At 44.8% G+C, this 21,633-nt stretch overlaps 1 protein-coding gene across 6 annotated transcripts in view; it reads left to right on the forward strand.

Moving 5' to 3' along the window:
- Positions 1-21,633, forward strand: part of LOC115169657 (zinc finger protein 521) — a 138,213-nt gene that overhangs the window by 573 nt on the left and 116,007 nt on the right. For 2 of the 6 annotated variants that reach the window (XM_029725502.1, XM_029725501.1), the window contains exons 1-2: positions 1-290; positions 14,608-14,664. The exon at positions 1-290 is cut by the window's left edge. In XM_029725502.1, the coding sequence (XP_029581362.1) occupies positions 251-290; positions 14,608-14,664 (97 nt within the window). In that variant the 5' untranslated portion in view covers positions 1-250. The remainder of the gene's footprint in view (positions 291-14,607; positions 14,665-21,633) is intronic. The other 4 variants (XM_029725498.1, XM_029725500.1, XM_029725503.1 and 1 more) reach the window with 4 other exon arrangements.

Here is a 21,633-nt window from a genome sequence, read left to right on the forward strand (position 1 = left end):
GATAAGCATTTGAACTAAATAGAGTAGGCTACCCATTAATTGGATTTCAACATTACATCCACCTACTACTCATCATCCCAAAATAATCGCAACTGATATACAGACCATACGATATAAATGTTTTTGTAATGGTAAAAGAACAATCGCTACTAGTGTCGGTGACATTTAAACAGGATATCCTTAGGTATTCGCTTTCCAGTGAATACAATTTATCAGTGTGAAACTGAGCAACTTCATCGTTTTCTGTAGGATGTCGCGCCGCAAGCAAGCTAAACCAAGATCATTGAAAGGTAAGTGATATGTTGGATGACTCTGAAAAAGATCGTATTTGGGGGTGGAAACCAACCAAATTCACTAACATTTTAGATTAAAAAAGCTTGTATACGGTAGTGTGGGACCATGTTTTTACAGAGATTAGATAACATTGTCCTCTAGTTGAAGTGTTTTTTCCCCTTTTTTACATGCGCATTTGGACAAGCCTGGCGCATGCATTTTTCTCAGCCTATATGACACATTTCTTCATAGTCAGATGTTGTTGTCAACTTGGGTAAGTTTAAGAAGCCAGAGAGGGTAGAACTAAGACAGCTCTATAACGCAAATAGACGAGCGCGTTGTGCTGGAATGCGACGACTTTCAGGAACATCTGGATCTGTTTAATGACGCTGAAGTTCGGGGCTCGAGCTGTCTGTCTGCAGAGTTTGTAGTGTCACGTGATACGCGTCTGATAAACTAAAATGCGGTATATTCCAGGGAGGAAGCATTTTTCTAAAAGTGTGTGTGTGTGTGTGTGTGTGTGTGGGGGGGAGGAGGTGTGGGTGTTAACTAACTGAGAGGTAGATAAAGCTACTATTTTGCCTTTAACCTGTTCCTTGTCAGGCTTGGGAATGACATTTTATGAACTTCCAGATTACCTAGTAACCCAATCATTGTTCATCGATAGGCCAGATTTATTCAACTTGATATGTCACATTATTGTTGTTTATGTTATTACACAATAGTAAACATAGATCAGAAATGTGATATTTTATTTATTTGATCATCCGTTTTCAAAATGAGATATTTTGGCTCTGTGCACATGAGAAGGACTGCATATTGAGTATTTTGTTTAATATTTTGTTTAATTCAATATTATATACTGAAGGTACTTATAACCTTTGTTGAATTTACTCTGAGATATATACTTACTTCCTTCCTGTCACTTGCACACATACAAGCGTACACACACAGACACACAGCACTTTTCTCTGTAGTATTTGTGGTAGGGTAGCTGCTGGGGTTCGAGGTTGAGCTGCAGTTCATCTGGCAGGCATTGTATTTTGCTCAGCAAATAATTGTCCACAATTTCACTGTCTCAGCTTGTGGTCTGTCGACTGCTTTGCTTTTCTTTCTCCCGTTTTGTTCTCGGAAGTCTTCATCGCAAAGGAAGATTACATGGTCTGTGGTAACATTCCTACAGCCACCATTTTAAATCAATACCCAGGAGTGAGGGGAATGTGAGTGCATCATGCACATATCACTATTGTTGTCACAGACTTTCAAGTGTGTCTGTGTCTGCTGGTTCTATGCACAGTCAACAATGCCTCTATAGATAGATTTCTGTTTTTGTCAGCATCAGCACATGTTGGTGGCATTGACTGGTTTTGATGCTGTAGGTGAAATTACATTTTCTATTCTCCAAAGACAAATCACTTAGACAATATCTGTTCTCACCAATCTGCTACAAGTGTGTGTGTGTGTGTGTGTGTGTGTGTGAGAGAGTGTGTGTTTGTGTGTGTGGTGTGTGTGTGAATGCTTTTCTTTAGTCTGTGTGAGCAATTCTTTTCTATGTGTGTGTGAGTGTTTGTGTGTGTGTATATTTGTGTGTATTTGTGTGTGTGTGTGTGTGCGTGCGCAAGCATCCATGTGTCTGTGTGTGTACATCGTACACCAGTACATTTACTCTGTACTGGTAATCCCTGTATATAGCCATGTTATTTTTACTTTTTATTTGTATTAGTTATTCAGTGTGTATTTATTCCTCGTGTCACTATTTCAAATGTATTTCTTTAAAATGTGTTGTCTTTAACTCTGCATTGTTGGAAAAGGACCCGTCAGTAAGCATTTCACTGTTAGTCTACAGCTGTTGTTTACGAAGCAGGTGACAAATACAACTTGATTTGATTTAGGTTGAGTGTGTGTGGGTATACAGTATGTGTCACACAACGTTACTGCATGCAACATTTTAAGTCTTGTCTGAGTGATGGCATTCACTGCTTGTTTTTGCATTGTTATTCAGATCCAAATGCAACAGCTTGGTTGAATAAATTGTTCCTACTTCCATATGTTCCCTACAGCTTGCTTTTCTTCCCGCAGTAAAGTTGACATGAAATGTGGACACGTCATAGATATTTCCGGAGTTTGGATCAGAATTAGAAGAGAGTAGGCAGATGTTGCTTATTGTTCTTTGTCCACCTCTGCCTGTAAGAATGGAGCCACACTAATATAGATGTCCACAAGACAGCTTTTATTTTCAAAACAGAATTGCTATGGAAATGACATGCTTTTTGGGTTTTGCATAGTTTCACTGTTTGTATTTGGTGGTGTCTGTCAAAGTGCATTTCCCCTCTCAAAATCTACTGCAGTAGATACAGGGGTCTGTCTTTGTAGTTGGAATAGTTGGAATAGTAACAGAAGGCTGGACACTGACTATAGGCTTCACATGTAGCCTGATATAATATTAAACCCTGTATAATTGTTTCTTGCAGTACAATTATAGACCTAATGTTAATTTTGTCTCGGGAACAGGAGTGGAGAAATATGATTGATTTCTTTTGAGAGAATGGGAATGTGCGTTTAGTGTTTTGTAGCCTAAACGTGCAATTATTTTCAGGGACATAAAAACTGACAGTATTTCATTTTCAACCACATAAAATATGCATCCAACACAAACTGGAATAATATCAGAAACATGTAGGATTGTTTTCACAGATTTTCATTTCCATAAAAGTTGTCAAACTGATGTCACTTGGACATTTTACATGGAAAATCTCCCCGGTCCCTAAACATCAAGATTATTGATAATGCATTCATTCTAATGCATTCATTCTAATGCATTCATTCTATTCGATTTATGACATTATTTTGGTGAGCATCCCTCTAATTAGACAAGTTGACTAATAAATAGCCTATCAGATGTCGGCGATTATAAGCAGAAAAATGTCTAAATGAGGCTTAAAGTTTTTTCCTGCACACCTGTAAAAAACTTGTTCTGCCGTTCCTGGTAGTGGCACAGGTCCAGATCAGAGTGACATTTGTTGTGTTATTGTGGCTTAGACACTGTGGTCAGTGTTCGATTGTGTTGTTGTGTTGGCAATAGACAGTGGTCCGTGTTTAGTTGCGTTGTGGATTAGAGACAGTATCATTGTGTTGTGGGTTAGAGACAGTATCATTGTGTTGTGGGTTAGAGACAGTATCATTGTGTTGTGGGTTAGAGACAGTATCATTGTGTTGTGGGTTAGAGACAGTATCATTGTGTTGTGGGTTAGAGACAGTATCATTGTGTTGTGGGTTAGAGATACTGGTCAGTGTCCATGCCTCACAGTGACAGTAAAATAACACTTTATTGGCACATGTAGGGAGGGTCAATCCCGATCATGACCGGCGACAGGGCCGGGGCCATATGGTATCGGTCAACATGGAGAGAGCATGTACAGAGAGAGAAAGAGAACAGAATAAAGCCTTGATGGTGCCTCTCCTTTTTCCTTCTGTCTGTGGAATGTGTACGCCTTTCTTTTATTTCTCAATTGGATGCTGGAGGGAGTCAGAGGTTATGTTTTGGTCCCGTCGAGGAAAAGGGCAACGTTACAAGTCCTGTTTCAATTAAGTCTGAGAGACGGAGCCGGCGACGCTATTGCTTAGGGGAATAGATGGCACAGGACGAGACCATACATCATTCGCTTATATGCAAACACTTCACCCTCATCACTGACATTTACTCAATCCTAGACTATCTACATCTCTCAACTACAGTGGGTGCATCGTCATTTTGCTTTCATGTGATGTGCCCGAAGTGTTGGGTCAGCAGCTTGTTCAGTCACAGTGAGGAGGCATAGAATGAGGATCCTTCAGACAGACTAGTCCAGAATCTGCACCTACAGTAGATGACTGCCTGCCTGCCACGTTGCTCACAGACTTCCTGAGCAGAGAGAGAGAGAGAGCGAGAGACTGAGTTGAGATTTTCTCTTAGAGCACAAATGACACTCTCTGAAGTCGGTCTCACTCCACTAACGTTTTCATTGGCTGACAACGATATTTCCAGGGTAGCCGTCGTCTGCATATATAAATATATTTTCTGCACCATTTAGTTACTGTATTGCAGGATATCATGAAATCGTTGTCGTGTCATATACACCTTAAATATTTGATGTTTACCACGAGATGTGTTCCATCATTACATGAGTGAACTCTGGGATTTGGCTTGGCATCGGATAGAAGCAGACTGTATGCCATTTGATATGGGTTCATATGAATCCATAATATGGAAATAGTATGAATGACTATTACAGTCAAGAAAATGCTATGAAAATCAACAGCTAACATAGACCGTCTGTGTCATATAGGCTGACTGTCAAAAATAACCCTGCTTTGGCTCAGTAACACATTTGAGTTTGCCTTGATTAACACACTTTCTTCGCCTCACCATTTTGTATTCATCATTGCATTTCAGGCTTTATTGTTGTCATATTTAGGTGAGGTGATTTGAAGTAGTGGAAAGGTTGAGCGTTCAACCATAGTTAAACCATGTCTTCATCTGTGCCTAGTACAATAATATCAATGCATTTATTGATGTCCAACATGGCCAATGTGGAATTAGGCAGATGTGCTGCACTCAAAGGATCCATTTCCACTTTTTCTGCTTTACAATCCAAATGTCATTACCTAACGAAAACCAAGTGATTGCAACTAGGCCATACTAGAGCTTCAGAGTTTTGTTGTTGTGAATATTAATGAAAAATAATTATTCAGTATCTATTCATATTTATATTTTAAAAAAAGATAAGAGTTGCACTCATTTGGTTTTAATAATTAAAGTGAAAGACATAGTAGATTTACTAGTCCTCTTTATTCTCCTCTACTTTAAGCTTTATTCATCTCTAACGCCAGTTTTGCTTTATAAGCCCCCGATATTTCAGTCTTTTTTTACAATTAATGATCTGTGGTATAACACCCATTAGCACTTTTCTAATGTGACACAAAACTATGGTTAGTATTATCATTAAGGGAATGATGATGGAGCCATAGAAATACCATTAACTTGGCTGTCAGTGTTCTTGACATGCGGGAAGCTGGGGCTCAGTGAGTTGTGCCGGGCCTGTCTGGGTGCCACGGGAGCTGGCCGATATCTCCTCTTATTTCATGGCATGTGTCTCTCCTGTTGTCATGGCTTGTCTGACTGCTGGGGGATGGTGTCTGTCTCCCCCCCATCTGCTGTCAGTGATTGATTTCCTGATGCATTTGTTTGTATAAAATACATATCATGTATTATATATGATCATAATATCCAATATCCATAATATTGGTATGATTATTTATCCTTTGATAGTATTATTATTTCCAATAAGGTATTATTTGATTTCAAACTACTTCAGAATTACTATTCATATTCATAACTTGTTTACATGATAATAATACATGAAGGATTACAAACGTTATGCCATATGATTAACACACAGCTTCTCCTTTGCAAATTATTTATGACACTAATCAGCACCTGTTCAAATAATGCTCATTAAGAAAGTTATTCATCATGTGCAGTGTGTGTCCTCTCCCCTCCTCTCCCTCTAGTACTAATTGAGGAGGTTTGACCTGGTGACCCCAGCTAAATTGAGTTGTAGTCCCTGTGGCGAGAGTCTCCTTCCCGGTCAGTCAGGGCCGATTACACAGCCATTGTGCTCCACACTGTAACGTCCGAGCTCTCTGTAACCAACCAGATGAGTCACGCTGTCGCAGCTCGCATATCCAAGAACAGACAGACTCAGGGCTGTGTGTGTGTGTGTGTGTGTGTGTGTGTGTGTGTGTGTGTGTGTATCAGCCCTTCTTCTCTCAGACAGACAGACAGACAGACAGACAGACAGACAGACAGACAGACAGACAGACAGACAGACAGACGAACACACACGCAACAAGGAATTCATTTGATGGATTAGAGGAATTGATAACTCGATTGCATTGCGTAGCGCCCATTCACTTCTTCATTAGAAAGTGTTCTGTTTTGCACATTTGTTTCTGCATTTATTCACAGGAGACATCTTACTGTATTGACTGAAGCTGTTATTGTGGACATCTGGCCATAAGTCTTATTCTTGGTGTTTTTCTTCTACTGATTGGTAATTCATTTGTAGATTACATTTTGAAGGATTGATTCTTGCCATAGGACTGCCAATCCCTCCCTAATGGCCATCACGTGTGTTAGATAGTATGTGTTAATCAGTGGACCTTTGACTCTTCAACACTTGTTGTCAGATTACATTATTTTTGTTACATGTATAAAATCCAAGGAACAGTGTTGATTTGGTCCCATGTGTATGTTGTATCAACAAAACATTGCAGCATAATTATAAATGCAGTGTGTTACTGGCAGAGTGACACAATGTACCTTGTGAAATTAATGAACTGATAGCTGTGTTGCTGAAGTGATATTCAGTTTGTATGCTGTTATATATTCATCTACTTAATAGATTCTGTCTTATTGAGATGGTTATCAGGCAGCTCTAGTCTACGTTAATTCAATTAGTCAGATGTATTATTATACATTTTCGTTGAAAATTGCAGCAATTGCTGGTGAAATGCGTATTTTTGTTCGTTGCTGAGTGATTTTCGTTACATTTCTAGAGAGTTACCATTGGTAAATTATTGTATATCTGACAGGTTCGATCGGATGACCAATGGCCCACGTAGGTAGCAGCTGTCAAATCCATTAAAACTTCCCATGGAGTGATGGGACAACAATTTTACAACAATAATGTAAATTGCTTGTTTTGTTTAATTGCCCAAAACTTTTAATAAGTTCACAGTGGTGACAAATCATCGAATCATGGCTGACAGTCCTAAAATGTATAAGTTTGGATGGCATTGTAAAATGGAATTTTCTGCCTCAACTCACTTATCTCGCCAACAGGGACAGTAATCAAAATGACCCCCCCCCCCCCCCCCACACACACACACACACACACAATCCCTCCACCCAACCAAGGTCTGTACGAAACATGAGGGCTTTATTAGGAACCCCCCTCTATCCTGGCCCATTTAAATGATGCTGGATGCAAGGTGCTCAACAGCGCTGGAGAAACTCATTAGACTCACAGGGACTCAGGCTCACTCACTAAGGCATGTATGTCTCCACAGGACGAGTCGAGGCTTCTGCACTGGTGAGACAGAAAGATACAGGGACACAGTTATCTATGTACAGTGGCTCTAAGGGGACTTTGACATTGTGTCCATATACTACAAATACCTAGGTGTCTGGTTAGACTGTAAACTCTCCTTCCAGACTCACATTAAGCATCTCCAATCAAATATTAAATCTAGAATCGGCTTCCTATTTCGCAACAAAGTGTCAGTTGTCAGTGTGCAGCGGTAGGATGGAGTCAGGCGCAGGACACAGAACTGAGTAAAAGATGTACTTTACTCGAAAAGAAACAACAATAATTTCCACGCTGGGGAAAACACACCTGCGCACAGAAGTCTAGAACACTAAAGAAAGAACAAACACGCACAAAACCATGTGGGAACCAGAGGGTTAAATAGGGAATAAATTATAACGTAATGGGAACCAGGTGTGTACAATAAAGGCAAAACAGATGGAAAAAGAAACGTAGATCGGCGGTAGCTAGAAAGCTGGTGACGTCGACCGCCAAACGCCGCCTGAACAAGGAGAGGCACCAACTTTGGCGGAAGTCGTGACAGTACCCCCCGCGCGCCGACACCGGCCTCGGGGACAACCCGTAGGACGAGGCGTAGGGCGATCCGGGTGGAGACGGGGAAATTCCTGCAGTAAGGAAGGGTCCAGGATTTCCTCCACCGGCACCCAGCATCTCTCCTCCGAACCGTACCCCTCCCACTCCATGAGGTACTGAAGGCCCCCCGCCCAACGCCTTGAGTCCATGATGGCTCGCACAGTATACGCCGGGGCCCCCTTGATGTCCAAAGAGGGCGGAGGAACCTCCCGCACCTCAGACTGCTGGAGCAGACCAGCCACTACCGGCCTGAGGAAAGACACATGGAACGAGGGGTTAATAAGGTAATCAGGGGGAAGCTGTAACCTATAACATACCTCGTTCAGTCTCCTCAGGACTTTAAATGGCCCCACAAACAGCGGACCTAGCTTCCGGCAGGGCAGGCGAAGGGGCAGGTTTCGGGTCGTGCATACACCGGGGCCTCACTGCGGTGGCGGTCGGCGCTTGCCTTCTGTTGCCTGATGGCCCGTTGCAGGCTCACATGGGCAGCGTCCCAGGTCTCCTCCGAGCGCCGAAACCATTCATCCGCCGCAGGTGCCTCGATCTGGCTCTGATGCCACGGTGCCAGGACCGGCTAATAACCTAGTACACACTGAAACGGAGACAGGTTGGTGGAGGAGTGGCGGAGGCAGTTTTGGGCCATCTCTGCCCAGGGGATGAAAGCCGCCCACTCCCCCGGCCAGTGCTGGTAATAGGACTGCAGAAACCTACCCACATCCTGGTTAACTCTCTCCACCTATCCATTACTCTCGGGGTGAAACCCTGAGGTCAGGCTGACCGAGACCCCCAGATGTTCCATGAACGCCCTCCAGACCCTCGATGTGAACTGGGGACCCCGATCAGATACTATATCCTCAGGCACCAAGGAGTGCCGGAAGATGTGTGTAAACAGGGCCTCCGCAGTCTGTAGGGCCGAAGGGAGACCGAAGAAAAGGAAGGAGATGGCAGGACTTAGAAAACCGATCCACAACGACCAGGATCGTGGTGTTTCCTTGTAACGGAGGAAGATCCGTCACGAAATCCACTGACAGGTGTGACCACGGCCGTTGTGGAACGGGTAGGGGTTGTAATTTCCCTCTGGGCAGGTGTCTAGGTGCCTTGCGCTGGGCGCACACCGAGCAGGAGGAAACATAAACCCTCACGTCCTTAGCTAAAGTGGGCCACCAGTACTTCCCACTAAGACAGCGCACTGTCCGACCGGTGCCAGGATGACCAGAGGAGGGTGACGTGTGGGCCCAACAGATCAATCGATCGCGGACATCAGACGGAACGTGCAGACGCCCAACTGGACACTGGGTGGGAGTGGGCTTTGTTCATAACGCCCGCTCGATGTCCGCGTCAACCTCCCATACCACCGGTGCCACCAGGCAAGAAGCCGGGAGTATGGGAGTGGGATCTGTGGACCACTCCTCTGTGTCATACATCCGGGACAGTGCGTTTGCCTAAGCATTCTGGGAACCTGGTCTGTAGGATAGGGTGAAAACAAAACGGGTAAAAACATGGCCCACCTTGCCTGGCGAGGGTTCAGTCTCCTCGCCGCCCGGATGTAATCCAGATTGCGGTGGTCAGTCCAAATGAGGAAAGGGTATTTAGCCCCCTCAAGCCAATGCCTCCACGCCTTCAGAGCCTTGACAACAGCCAACAGCTCCCGGTCCCCCATATCATAGTTTTGCTCTGCCGGGCTGAGCTTCTTCGAAAAGAAAGCACAGGGGCGGAGCTTTGGTGACGTACCCGAGCGCTGAGACAGCACAGCTCCTATCCCAGCCTCGGACTCGTCCACCTCTACTATGAATGCCAAGGAGGGATCAGGATGAGCCAGCACGGGAACCGAGGTAAACAGAGCCTTCAGGTGACCAAAAGCCCTGTCCGCCCCAGCTGACCACTGCAGTCGCACCAGTCCCCCCTTCAAGCATGGAGGTAATGGGAGCCGCTTTTTCTTCCCATTCTGGTCCCCTGTGGGAATCGAACCCACAACCCTGGCATTGCAAACACCATGCTCTACCAACTGAGCCACACAGGACTCCTGGGATGTGCTGCGTCTACCAGGAGATTTTTCCGCACAATCCCCCCGTCGATGGGGGTGGTAGTTGAGTCGCCTTCTTTTTACAGAAGGCGAGAGCCAAATCGACATATTCAGGGGGGATGTGCAAGGTGGAGACCTGGTTTGGACTCTGCACCGTAGTTGCACCTATGGAAACACCTACACACCCCTTGAGCACTGACGTGACCATCCCTTAAAAGCCCTCTGTTGCCATGAAATAGTAGGGTCATGATAGGCCAACCAGGGAAGCCCCAACACCACAGGAAACGCAGGAGAATCGATCAGGAAGAGACTAATACTCTCCTCATGACCCTCCTGCGTTATCATACATAGTGGAGCTGTGACCTCCCTAATCAGGCCTGACCCTAAAGGACGACTATTTAAGGCATGTACAGGGAAGGGCACATCAACAGGAACAATAGGGATCTCTAATCTAAGTGCAAATGAACGGTCAATAAAGTTCCCAGCTGCACCTGAATCTACTAGCGCCTTATGCTGGGAATGCGGGGAAAACTCAGGAAATTCTATACATACATGCATGTGCGCAACAAGGAGCTCTGGGTGAGTCGGGTGCCTACTCACCTGGGATGATCCACCAGTGCCCTGCCTGCTGCCTCGACTCCTTGGGGAACCTCCCCAGCACCGACCAGCAGTGTGCCCTCTGCGGCCACAGGTGGTGCAGGAAACGGCCCCGCCTCCGGTCACCCTTAGAGCAGCACCTCCGATTTCCATAGGTGTAGGATCAGAGGTGCTGGGGGATGGAATGGACGGACTCCGATCTGGACGTCCGCGGGTGGCCAACAGGTTATCCAGCCGGATGGATAAATCCACCAGCTGGTCGAGGGTAAGGGTGGTGTCCCTGCATGCCAGCTCCTGACGAACATCCTCATGTAGACTACACCGGTAATGGTCGATCAGGGTCCTCTCATTCTATCCCGCGCTGGCTGCCAGGGTCCTGAGGTCCAGTGTGAAGTCCTGTGCGCTCCTCATCCCCTGTCTGAGATGGAACAAGCGTTCCCCCGCCGCTCTCCCCTCAGGTGGATGATCGAAGACCGCCCGGAAGCGGCGGGTGAAATCCTCATAGCGGACCAACGCTGCCTCTATTCCTCCCCATTCGGCGTTGGCCCACTCAAGCGCTTTCCACGACAAACAGGAGATGAGGGTGGACATGCTCTCGTATCCCGAGGGAGCCGGGTGGACGGTCGCCAGGTAGAACTCCATCTGGAGCAGGAACCCCTGGCACCCAGCAGCTGTCCCATCATATTCCCTCGGGAGCGAGAGCCGAATCCCACTGGGTCCAGGTGACGGAGGGGTGGACAGCGGTGTGGGTTGGGGTGAAGTTGATAGGGGTGTGGGAAAACCCCCTCTCTCCCATCGCTCCATGGCTGTGCCAAGATTTTGGAGGATCGTCGCGTGCTGCTGGACGCGCTCCTCCACTGGTAACGGAGTACTGGGTGTACCTGCTGTCTCCATATGAGGTGCGTGTTTCTGTCAGTTGTCAGTGTGCAGCGGTAGGATGGAGTCGGGCGCAGGACACAGAACTGAGTAAAAGACGTACTTTACTCAAAAAGAAACAACAATAATTTCCACGCAGGGAAAAACACACCAGCGCACAGAAGTCAAGAACACTAAAGAAAGAACAAACACGCACAAAACCATGTGGGAACCAGAGGGTTAAATAGGGAATCAATTATAACTTAATGGGAACCAGGTGTGTACAATCAAGACAAAACAAATGGAAAAAGAAACGTAGATCGGTGGTAGCTAGAAAGCTGGTGACGTCGACCACCGAACGGCACCTGAACAAGGAGAGGCACCAACTTCGGCGGAAGTCGTGACACAAAGCATCCTTCACTCATGCTGCCATACATACCCTTGTAAAACTGACTATCCTACCGATCCTTGACTTCGGCGATGTCATTTACAAAATAGCCTCCAACACTCTAGTCAGCAAATTGGATGCAGTGTATCACAGTGCCATCCGTTTTCTCACCAAAGCCCCATATACTACCCACCACTGCGACCTGTATGCTCTCGTTGGCTGGCCCTCACTTCATATTTGTCGCCAAACCCACTGGCTCCAGGTCATCTATAAGTCTTTGCTAAGTAAAGCCCCGCCTTATCTCAGCTCACTGGTCACCATAGCAGCACCCACCTGTAGCACGCGCTCCAGCAGCTATCATCCCATCACTGGTCATCCCCAAAGCCAACACCTCTTTGGCTGCCTTTCCTTCCAGTTCTCTGCTGCCAATGACTGGAACAAATTGCAAAAATCGAGTCTTATAGCTCCCTCACTAACTTTAAGCATCAGCTGTCAAAGCAGCATACTGATCATTGTACCTCTACACAGCTCATCTGTAAATACCCCACCCAACTACCTCATCCCCATATTGTTATTTATTTATTTTTGTTCCTTTGCACCCCAGTATCTCTATTTGCACATTCTTCTTCTGCACATCTATCACTCCAGTGTTTAATTGCTAAATTGTAATTATTTCGCCACTATGGCCTATCTATTGCCTTACCTCCCTAATCTTACTACATTTCCACACACTGTATATAGATTTTTCTATTGTGATATTGACTGTACGTTTGTTTATCCCATGTGTAACTCTGTGTTGTTTGTGTTGCACTGCTTTGCTTTATCTTGGCCAGGTCGCAGTTGTAAATTGAGAACTTCTGGCCTACCCGGTTAAATAAAAGTGAATTGTTTTATGTATTTTTTTACTCCTCGTCCTTTCCATGTTAGTAATGTGTTTAACAAATGAACTAACAGAGCTCTGACCAACTAAAGGCCTTTTTTATTCCCTGAAATTGGGTAAATGGTGTCTGACTCAGGTAGGAGTGCAGACCTTTTCTTCTTCCTTTTGTGGAATTAAACACATTTCCTAAACATGGCACGTCGTAAAGACAGATTTTTTGAATTCCTTTTCATGCAACTCTTGTTCAATATTGTCCAGTGGTTCGAGACATCGCTACTCCTCTCTCTTTCTTACTCTCTTAGAAAAAAAGGTTCCAAAAGGGCTCTTTGGCTGTCCACATAGGTGAACCCTATTTGCTTCCAGGTTGAACCCTTTTTGGTTTCAGGTAGAACCCTTTTGGGTTCCATGTAGAACCCTCTGTGGAGGGTTCTTCATGGAACCCAAAATGGTTCTTCAAAGGGTTCTCCTATGGGGACAGCTGAAGAACCATTGTAGTTTCTAGATAGTAATTTTTTTTATAAGAGTGTACCATTTTCAGAAGAAGCTGCTTGACACCACTCTCTACATTGACTCCAGCCCCCCTTAGAGGAAGTGGATAGGATCCCTGCCTTAATTATGCAAAGTATGGGATATTTGGTGTCTTTTTTTTAAAGTGTCGCTAGCTGGTTTCTGGCATTGCCAGTCACACTGCCACTCTCCCCCTGCCGGGAGGTCCTGTCAGCCTCCCCTTTCTCTCTGCTGAAGGGAAATGAAAGGCTGGGTTGAGAAGGCATAATGGAGAATGCATTTCAACTGCTGGGGAGGAACGGTGAGACCCTAATTTTACAGGGAACAGGTGGGAGAGTCTTTTGTTCTCTTCCCGCTGCTGAAATCCATTTAGTACCTTGTACTTGACATGCCGCAAGGAACTTTTTTCCCCCCTACCTGTCACCTAGTTCAAAGCAGGCCCCCTGCGAAAAAGGTTCCTACCTCTAGAACAGGCTAAAGTCATGTTTGTCAAAGCCAATGCCAATAATACCACATCGTGTCAGAAGGATTGGTTGCCATGTAGCTAATGAATTAGTCTGAGCGCTGTTCAAACCATCACTCCTTTGACAAGCACTCAGTTACAAACAAGTCACTGACTGACTGGGGCCTGATCTGAATGCACGGTCCTGCATTCAGAATCGCACAAATATGCCATATTTAGGTGCATGTTGTGAACTGGCCTTGGACGAATATATTAACACGGTCTTTCAAAACTACAAAATATGAATCCAATTATTAATATCTTAGAATCTGATAAATTGTTAATATCACTGTAGTATCAATGTTACAAAAACACTTGCTAATTCATATACTGTGAAGTCCTTAAAAAAAAAGTAAATATGTACTGTATATTTGTTCAGAGACTGTGTTTAAACTGCAGTGTTTTTAGATGTGTGACAGTACCATTTTGCTGAAGCGTATGTATTAGTCTATATCTCCTGTCTAATACCTGGGGTGTTATTTTGTCTCAGAAATCTCCTCTCACTTAAGCAGTCATCAAGGCGTTTTTCAGTTGGTCACTGTTGATGTTGGGAGAGGGTTTCTTGGGAGAATTTTATAATTCATATTGTCATTACTCAGTCCTATATGTTATTTACGTGGGTGGCTGCTCGCCATGTTGCCAAACCTCGTACATATGAAAGGCTTGTGTGGATTCCCAAAGCACTGGTTGAGCTGTTAAAATCTCCTCGAGTTTCCATACAGAAAAGCCTTAACAGTAAATAATAAAAAGAAAGTAACAAAAAAAGGAAAGAAAGTCTCAATGTGTCTGACAGGCGTAAACTTGTTGTAGTTTTTTTGCTGTTAACCATTTCTTCCCCCTCTCTCTCTTTCTTTCTGGCAGTAGAAGAAAATGTGACAGAGGAGCAGCACAGTCCTGGGCAGAGTGCGATTCCGAGCGGTAATACTCCATTTCATATTTGATCATTTTGGGTGATCCAAAATCTGGCCTTACAGGAGATGTTGAATATGGCAATTCTCCTTTAAGGGCAGGAAGCAGTGATTCAACTTGCCATTTGCCAGCTTTACAAGCGTAATAATGTCAAAATACGTTCAGTACTTACTGCCGTTTCTCGGAGAAACTATAGTCACGGCCGGTATGTACTAACTTTTTATTTAGATGTACATACCGACTGTGACGGCAGTAATGACGATAGTTGCTCAGCGAAACTCCATTCTTCAGTAAGTAGCGAACGTATTTTGACATTATCAAGCTTGAAAAGCTGGTGAATGGCAGGTTGAATGGCTGCTTCCTGAGCTTAAAGGAGCATTGCCATATTCAACGTCTCCTGTAAGGCCAGATTCTGCTTCACATTCTGGACTGGAAAGTGGAGCGCGTGTGTGTGTGATCTATCGTCTTTCCAGAGAGGAATGAAGTGTGTTTCAACCACTCGGATATGTTACTGCTCCTTGTGTGTTGGCTCACCTGTGTGTGTGTGCGTGCGTGCGTGCGTGCGTGCGTGCGTGCGTGCGTGCGTGCATGCATGCGTGTGTGTGTGTGCGTGTGTGTGTCAATACGTGCATGTCTGTTTGAGAGAGCGTTACATCAGATGCTGTGAAATGCATGCATTGTGTGTGTATTGTATTCATGCCTGTGTGTGTGTGTGTGTTCACGTCTTTGTTTCCCAACCTCAGATAGAGGTAGAATACAGCTCACAGAGCAGATGAATGTGTCCTGTCTGCTGGTGTGGCATTCACCGTATGCCCTCCAGGAACAGAGCAGTAATCCAGGTCAGGCTCACAGAGAGCCCACTATGAATGAAGCCTGCTCCTGATCACGCGACCGTTTTTTCATTTCATTTGTCTCTGTGGAAGGTTAAGTCTCATGTGTGGTTATTTTAAACCTGATATGGATGGCTTTGCCCAGCAGGCTGAGGACTCTGGGTTCTCACAGTCACACACACACTGCCTGGCACCTGGCGGTAGAGTCAGTCGTGTTTACCCACCTACCCCTCGCTCTCTGGGCCCCTTCAGACAGAGATATGATATCCCCATGCAGAAACTGGAAACACAAGGGCCGTTTCACTACAGTATGTCTATGGGGATGGGTCATTGTATTGGTTTTGCAAGGTGTCTGAGAGGAGGTCTCTTTCCTTCAGCCCCCTCCCACAGTTCAGGGTTTACCAGTCTCCATCAGTCGTCTTAGGCTATTGCTTTTGCGTAAGTGTTTTATTCAGGCCCATGTCAGTCTAGTCTACAGCTGTAGTATTTTATATTAATGCCTGAGTGTTGCTTAACGTTTGGTAGATAAGCAGGGTCTGTACGTCTACATGTTGGTTGGTGTTTGGTAGAGGTAGAAAGCCAGGCTCTGTGGGAGTTGGTTGGGGAGAGAGGCAGGCTTCGTCCTCAGCCACCCCAGCAGAAGCGCTGGGCTTATGAGCCCCTGTTTCCCCTGGTTCCCTGGGAGACCTTCTGTCATCCACAGCCAACGGCGGGCTAATGAGAGCCCCTGATTACAACGACCCCCTCAGACACGCACACACGCCTCTCTCTCCTCTCCTCCGCACCTCCTCCCTCTAGCCACCATCTCCAGAGTGAAGGGAGAGAGACAGCAGCGACACGATCGATGTTTGCCTGTGGAGAAATCAAGAGTGTGCACAAATTAATTTCTCACTTTTCTCATTTGAGTTCGTCTGGTTGTTTTTCTTTTAACCCCCTCGTCAGATGCAGTGTATAGGATCCTAGTAGAAGTTGCAGAACTTTACCAAGATATAGGAGATTATTGTTTTGAATAATTTGTCACAACTTTCATGTAAATTCACCTTCAGAATGGCTCTGGATTGGATAGCTGCTGTTTTAGTGGCTCCTGACCAATTCTGCTATTTTGTGTATTTTCTTTTAGCTTTTTTTGCACATAATGTCTTGGACATCTTAAGACCGACAAGAGCTTCTGGACATCAGAACAGCTATCACTAACATCGATTTAGATGAAGATTTCTACTTCAACGAGTTGGCGGCACAGGACATACTGCTCACCCAGGACCAGGCTCCACGGACTGTCAAAAAGCCATCAATGAAGTCACCCCATTGTTTCCTATGAGAAATCCCGCTATGACCTCCGACGAGCCATCAAACAGACAAAGCGTGAATACCAGACTAAGATTGAATTTTACTACACCGGCTCTGACAAGGCAACCTGTCTAAATGACTATCGTCCGTAGCACTCACATCTGTAGCCATGAAATGCATTAAAATGCTGGTCATAGCTCACATCAACACCATCATCCCAGACATCCTGGACCCATTCCAATTCACATACCGCCCCAACAGATCCACAGATGACACAATCTCTATTGCGTTCCACACTGCCCTTTCCCACCTGGACAAAAGGAACACCTACTGTATTTGAGAATGCTGTTCATTGACTACAGCTCAGCGTTGAACACCATTGTGCCCTCCAAGCTCATCACTAAGCTAAGGACCCCTGGAACTGAACACCTCCCTCTGCAACTTGATCCAGATCCTCTAAAAGTTATACAGCTGCCCCATTGAGAGCCTCTTGACTGATTACATCACCACTTGGTATGGCAACTGCTTGGCGTAAGACTGCAAGACACTACAGAGGGTAGTGCGTACGGCCCAGTACATCACTGGGGTCGAGCTCCCTGCCATCCAGGACCTCTATACCAGGCGGTGTTAGAGGAAGGCAATACAAATTGTCATAGACTCAAGCCACCCAAGTCATAGACTGTTCTCTCTGCTACCGCACCGGCAAGCGATACCAATGAAGTCTGGAACCAACAGGACCCTGAACAGCTTCTACCACCAAACCATAAGACTGCTAAATAGTTAGTTAAATAGTGGACCAAATAGCTACCTGGACTATCTCCGTTGACGCTTTTTGCGTAAACTTTTTTTTTTACTCATCACATATGCTGCTACTACTGTTTTTTAATTTATCCTGTTGCCTAGCCACTTTATTCCTTGTTGTTATATGTACATATCTACCTCAGTTACCTTGTACCTCTGCACATGGACTCGGTACTGGTACCCCGTGTATATAGCCAAGTTATCACCACTCATTATGTATTTATTATTAGTTTTATTATTACTTTTTTATATTATTTCTCTATTTCTTTCTCTCTGCATTGTTGGGAAGGGCCCGTCAGTAAGCATTTCACTGTTAGTCTACACCTGTTGTTTATGAAGCATGTGACAAATATTTGTATTTTATTTTAATTGGATTTGATTTGACCTGCCATGTGGTGCCTTCAGAAAATACAGTTTTGGACCAATGATCAAGAACCGTATGGGTTTCAAACCCAACAGCATAGGATCTTATGGTTAGACCACTGCCCATTGTGCCCAATCAAGAGCCTTTGGATGTAAAAAAAAACTCCCCCAAAAAACCAACTGAAACAATGAATCAGCATCTTTTCATGCTCGTAGGCCACTAATCAGTGATTGACGTGTTCACAATACCCATTAGGGCTTTGACAAGGCCCTAGCTAAATCAGACGTGGTGTGTCGAGTGCTTGGCTCATAAGTAGACCCCGAGCAGGGTTCCTTTATGAGCCTGTGTGTTCATTGTGTCCTACAGCCAGGTACCTACTGTATTATTATTCTATACGCCACACTTATGTTTGATGTGTAGCAGAATAGGAAAAGGGGGAAATGATAACAAAAGAGGTTCTCTGGTAAAGAGGAAAGCCAGCGTTATAGTTAGCTAGTGCGGAGGGCAGGAACAGTATGATATGGGAGATTTAATGAGGCAGAGTGCTTTTTTACCCGGAGAGAAGGCTTAAGATCCACAGCTTGGCTTTACCACAGCCTCCACTGCCTGTGTGTAATTATAACCACATGCTCCACATTCTTTCTTCTCCCTTTTATGTACACTTTTCTTTTACTTCTGACTGTGGCTGGTTGGGGCCATTTTGTGGAAGAGTTTGCCTGCTCCAGTTAAAAGTGGAGTGGACTGAGCTCTGGGTGTGAGGGAGAGGGTGTGTGTGTGTACACGCTTACATGCGTGTCTGTGCATCCATGTTTGTGCGTACATGCATGTGTGTGTGTCTGTAGGAGAGTGTGTTAGATCTGAGGGTTTTCTGGGTGGCGAGGTACTTGTTACTGTAGTGCAAGCTAGTGGTAGCGTAGCGTCGACGGAGGAGGGCTAAACCAGCCACAGATCAATGCACTGCAGGGCTCTCTACATACAGCAGGAAGAGGAAAGGACTCTTTCACTCCAGCACTTCTCAAATCATATTCTCTATTATTCATTTCCTTTGTTGTTTGACTGCACTAATGGCATGGCAAGGCGCTTCGTTCAATAGTATCACTCCCTGAGAGAGAGAGAGAGAGAGAGAGAGAGAGAGAGAGAGAGAGAGAGAGAGAGAGAGAGAGAGAGAGAGAGAGAGAGAGAGAGAGAGAGAAGTTAAGATATCAGCGAGAGAGAGAGAGAGAAGCTAAGAAATCAGCAAGAGAGAGAGAGGGAGAGAGAGAAGCTAAGAAATCAACAAGAGAGAGAGGGAGAGAGAGAGAAGCTAAGAAATCAGCAAGAGAGAGAGGGAGAGAGAGAGAAGCTAAGAAATCAGCAAGAGAGAGAGAGAGAGAGAGAGAGATGGATCATAATTTAAGGATTCTAATCATGTTCTTTATTCATTGCCTTTGATTTCCTTTCCTTTGTGTACCTATATCATTTTTGATGCAACAATGGCGAATGATGCCATCTGTGTTACCTGTGATATGTGCTGCTTCCTTTATCATATAAGCTACTGGCTTGTTTTTGTTGTTTGTTCTAACTCCTCCAGTTATAGTTTGGCAGCTTTTTCTCTTTCTCGCCACATAAATCATGAACATTTCATAAAGATGCTGCATGTTGATTTGTGACATACAGATGTTGGATCTTAACTTGAACAGTATTGTCACAGCAAATTAATCCTGCGTCCATAATATTGCTTGAGCGCTGGTTAGGCTATTAGCTGGCCAAAATGTGGCTACATGAAAAGTGCAATACTGTTAATATAACTGTGTTGTAGTGCATGTTTTCAGTGCGGTGCAGGAAAATTCTCAGCAACAAAAGAGTGATCAAATGAAGATCCTAAATCTGTATTATGTCAAGCTCAGAAAACAACGTGATTGTAAATATATAATAGCTACGGTATAAACAACTCTATACTTGCTTTTCATAATAAAGTCATACTGTCTATTTCTCCAATAACACCTTGAATCTACATCCAAAGAACTCAGACACACACATGCAGTCAAATAAGCCATCAGTACGTATTTATGAATCTGATCTCATTGCCTTGCATGACGATCTGATCTAGGACCTGCTAAAAACATTCTGTTCTGTAGCCTCTCCACATTAACACATGACAATCTTTAATAATGTGGTATCAGTTGATCTCTCTGCTCCCAGCGTCTCAGAGCTAGATCATGACAAGGCTTTAATGATCTGGGATCAGTGGATGTGGCGGGCTAATGGAGGGACCCCAAATCCCATATAGCCACACAAAGGAGGAGAGGAGAGCATGGAGAGATAGATACACTCTGAGGCTTTCACATGTGGCATTAGACTGTACTGTAATGTGACTGGCTGTGTGACCTATATTGCAAGTGATCTCCCTCTCTTCTCTCTCCAAAAAAATGGAAAGTTTGAGATTTTTAAATAATGAGGTGGCGGAAGGCAGCATCCGTGAGAAGGTTGTTCAATCTTAATGTCCTCCTATTGCTGACAGCCCTCCACACTGATAAAGGAGCTTGCACACCTTTGATCAGGCCTGCCGACATGTGTCGACAGAAGCTGCTCGCTGGTTAAAATAAATTCTTAATTTGAACTTGGGGGTGGGTGGTGGGGGTTTTAGCATGGTGAAGGAGGGGAGGGCTGGGGAGGGAGGGGCCATCTACAAGATCTGAATCTCTTGGATATGAGAGAAAATGAGTATGGAGATGGATGAAATGGTAATGACGCTTGCTTTTAGCGCTGAGGTCTTTCGCTGCACAAAGAAGGACTCACATTGAACTTTATGGAACTAGACGTACAGTACAGATGGAGCAGGCGAGAGCATGGCACCACCTTGGGTGATATTTACTGCAATGTCTTCACCCTTTATGTTGTGGATGGATATGAATGAATTTGAGTTCGAAATAACCGAGAGCCCTCCAGTGTAGCATTGAAAGAGCTATAGTGTCAGACAAATTCCGTCTACCTCTCGGAAAACATCTCACTGCCTCTCGCTCCCCTTTTACTCTGCTTCTCTCGATGTCTCTTTCTCTCTCTCCATCTCTGTCTCTCCATCTCTGTCGCTTTCTTGCTCTCTCTCTCTCTCTCTCTCTCTCTCTCAACCCCCATCTCTTCCATTTCTCTCTTTACCTCTCCCTCCCTCCCTCCTCTCCTTCCCCTCTCCCCATTGCCAGTACGGCCCCACCTGTCTCTCTAGGTGCTCAGTAGGGGGGACGTGGGGGGCCCGGCTCTGCTGGAGCCCTGCTGGTTCCCTGGTTTGGGTGAAGGGAGCAGAAAGGAGAACATCAATTAAAACATAAATATTTAAGAGCAGAGATATTCAATAATATGAAGGTGTGGGGTTTGGGGGGCTGCGACCCACAAGATATAAGTTGTGGAATATTAAATGTACTTCAATAGATAGCCGAGAGGGAGAGGGATGAAGAATGGACCCCAGGAAGGCATTTCTGGGCAACTCAAAATGGCGTCAATCGCTGTCCCGAATTTCACATTTTGATTTATTAATCATCTATGAGCTTTTAGCTCCAAATCATATCCTCTGTAGCGTTTGAAAATGTATAGACAATGCATGCAGTTTATTATGAAGATGGGTTTTGTGGTCTTATTTAACAAATATCCAGATATCCACCTGACCTCAACATATGGATTTTGTGTATTAAATACAGATTAACGCCTTTTTTCCCATCTCTC

The sequence above is a fragment of the Salmo trutta genome, chromosome 31 (genome assembly GCF_901001165.1).
Source record: "Salmo trutta chromosome 31, fSalTru1.1, whole genome shotgun sequence".
Lineage (NCBI taxonomy): Eukaryota > Metazoa > Chordata > Actinopteri > Salmoniformes > Salmonidae > Salmo > Salmo trutta.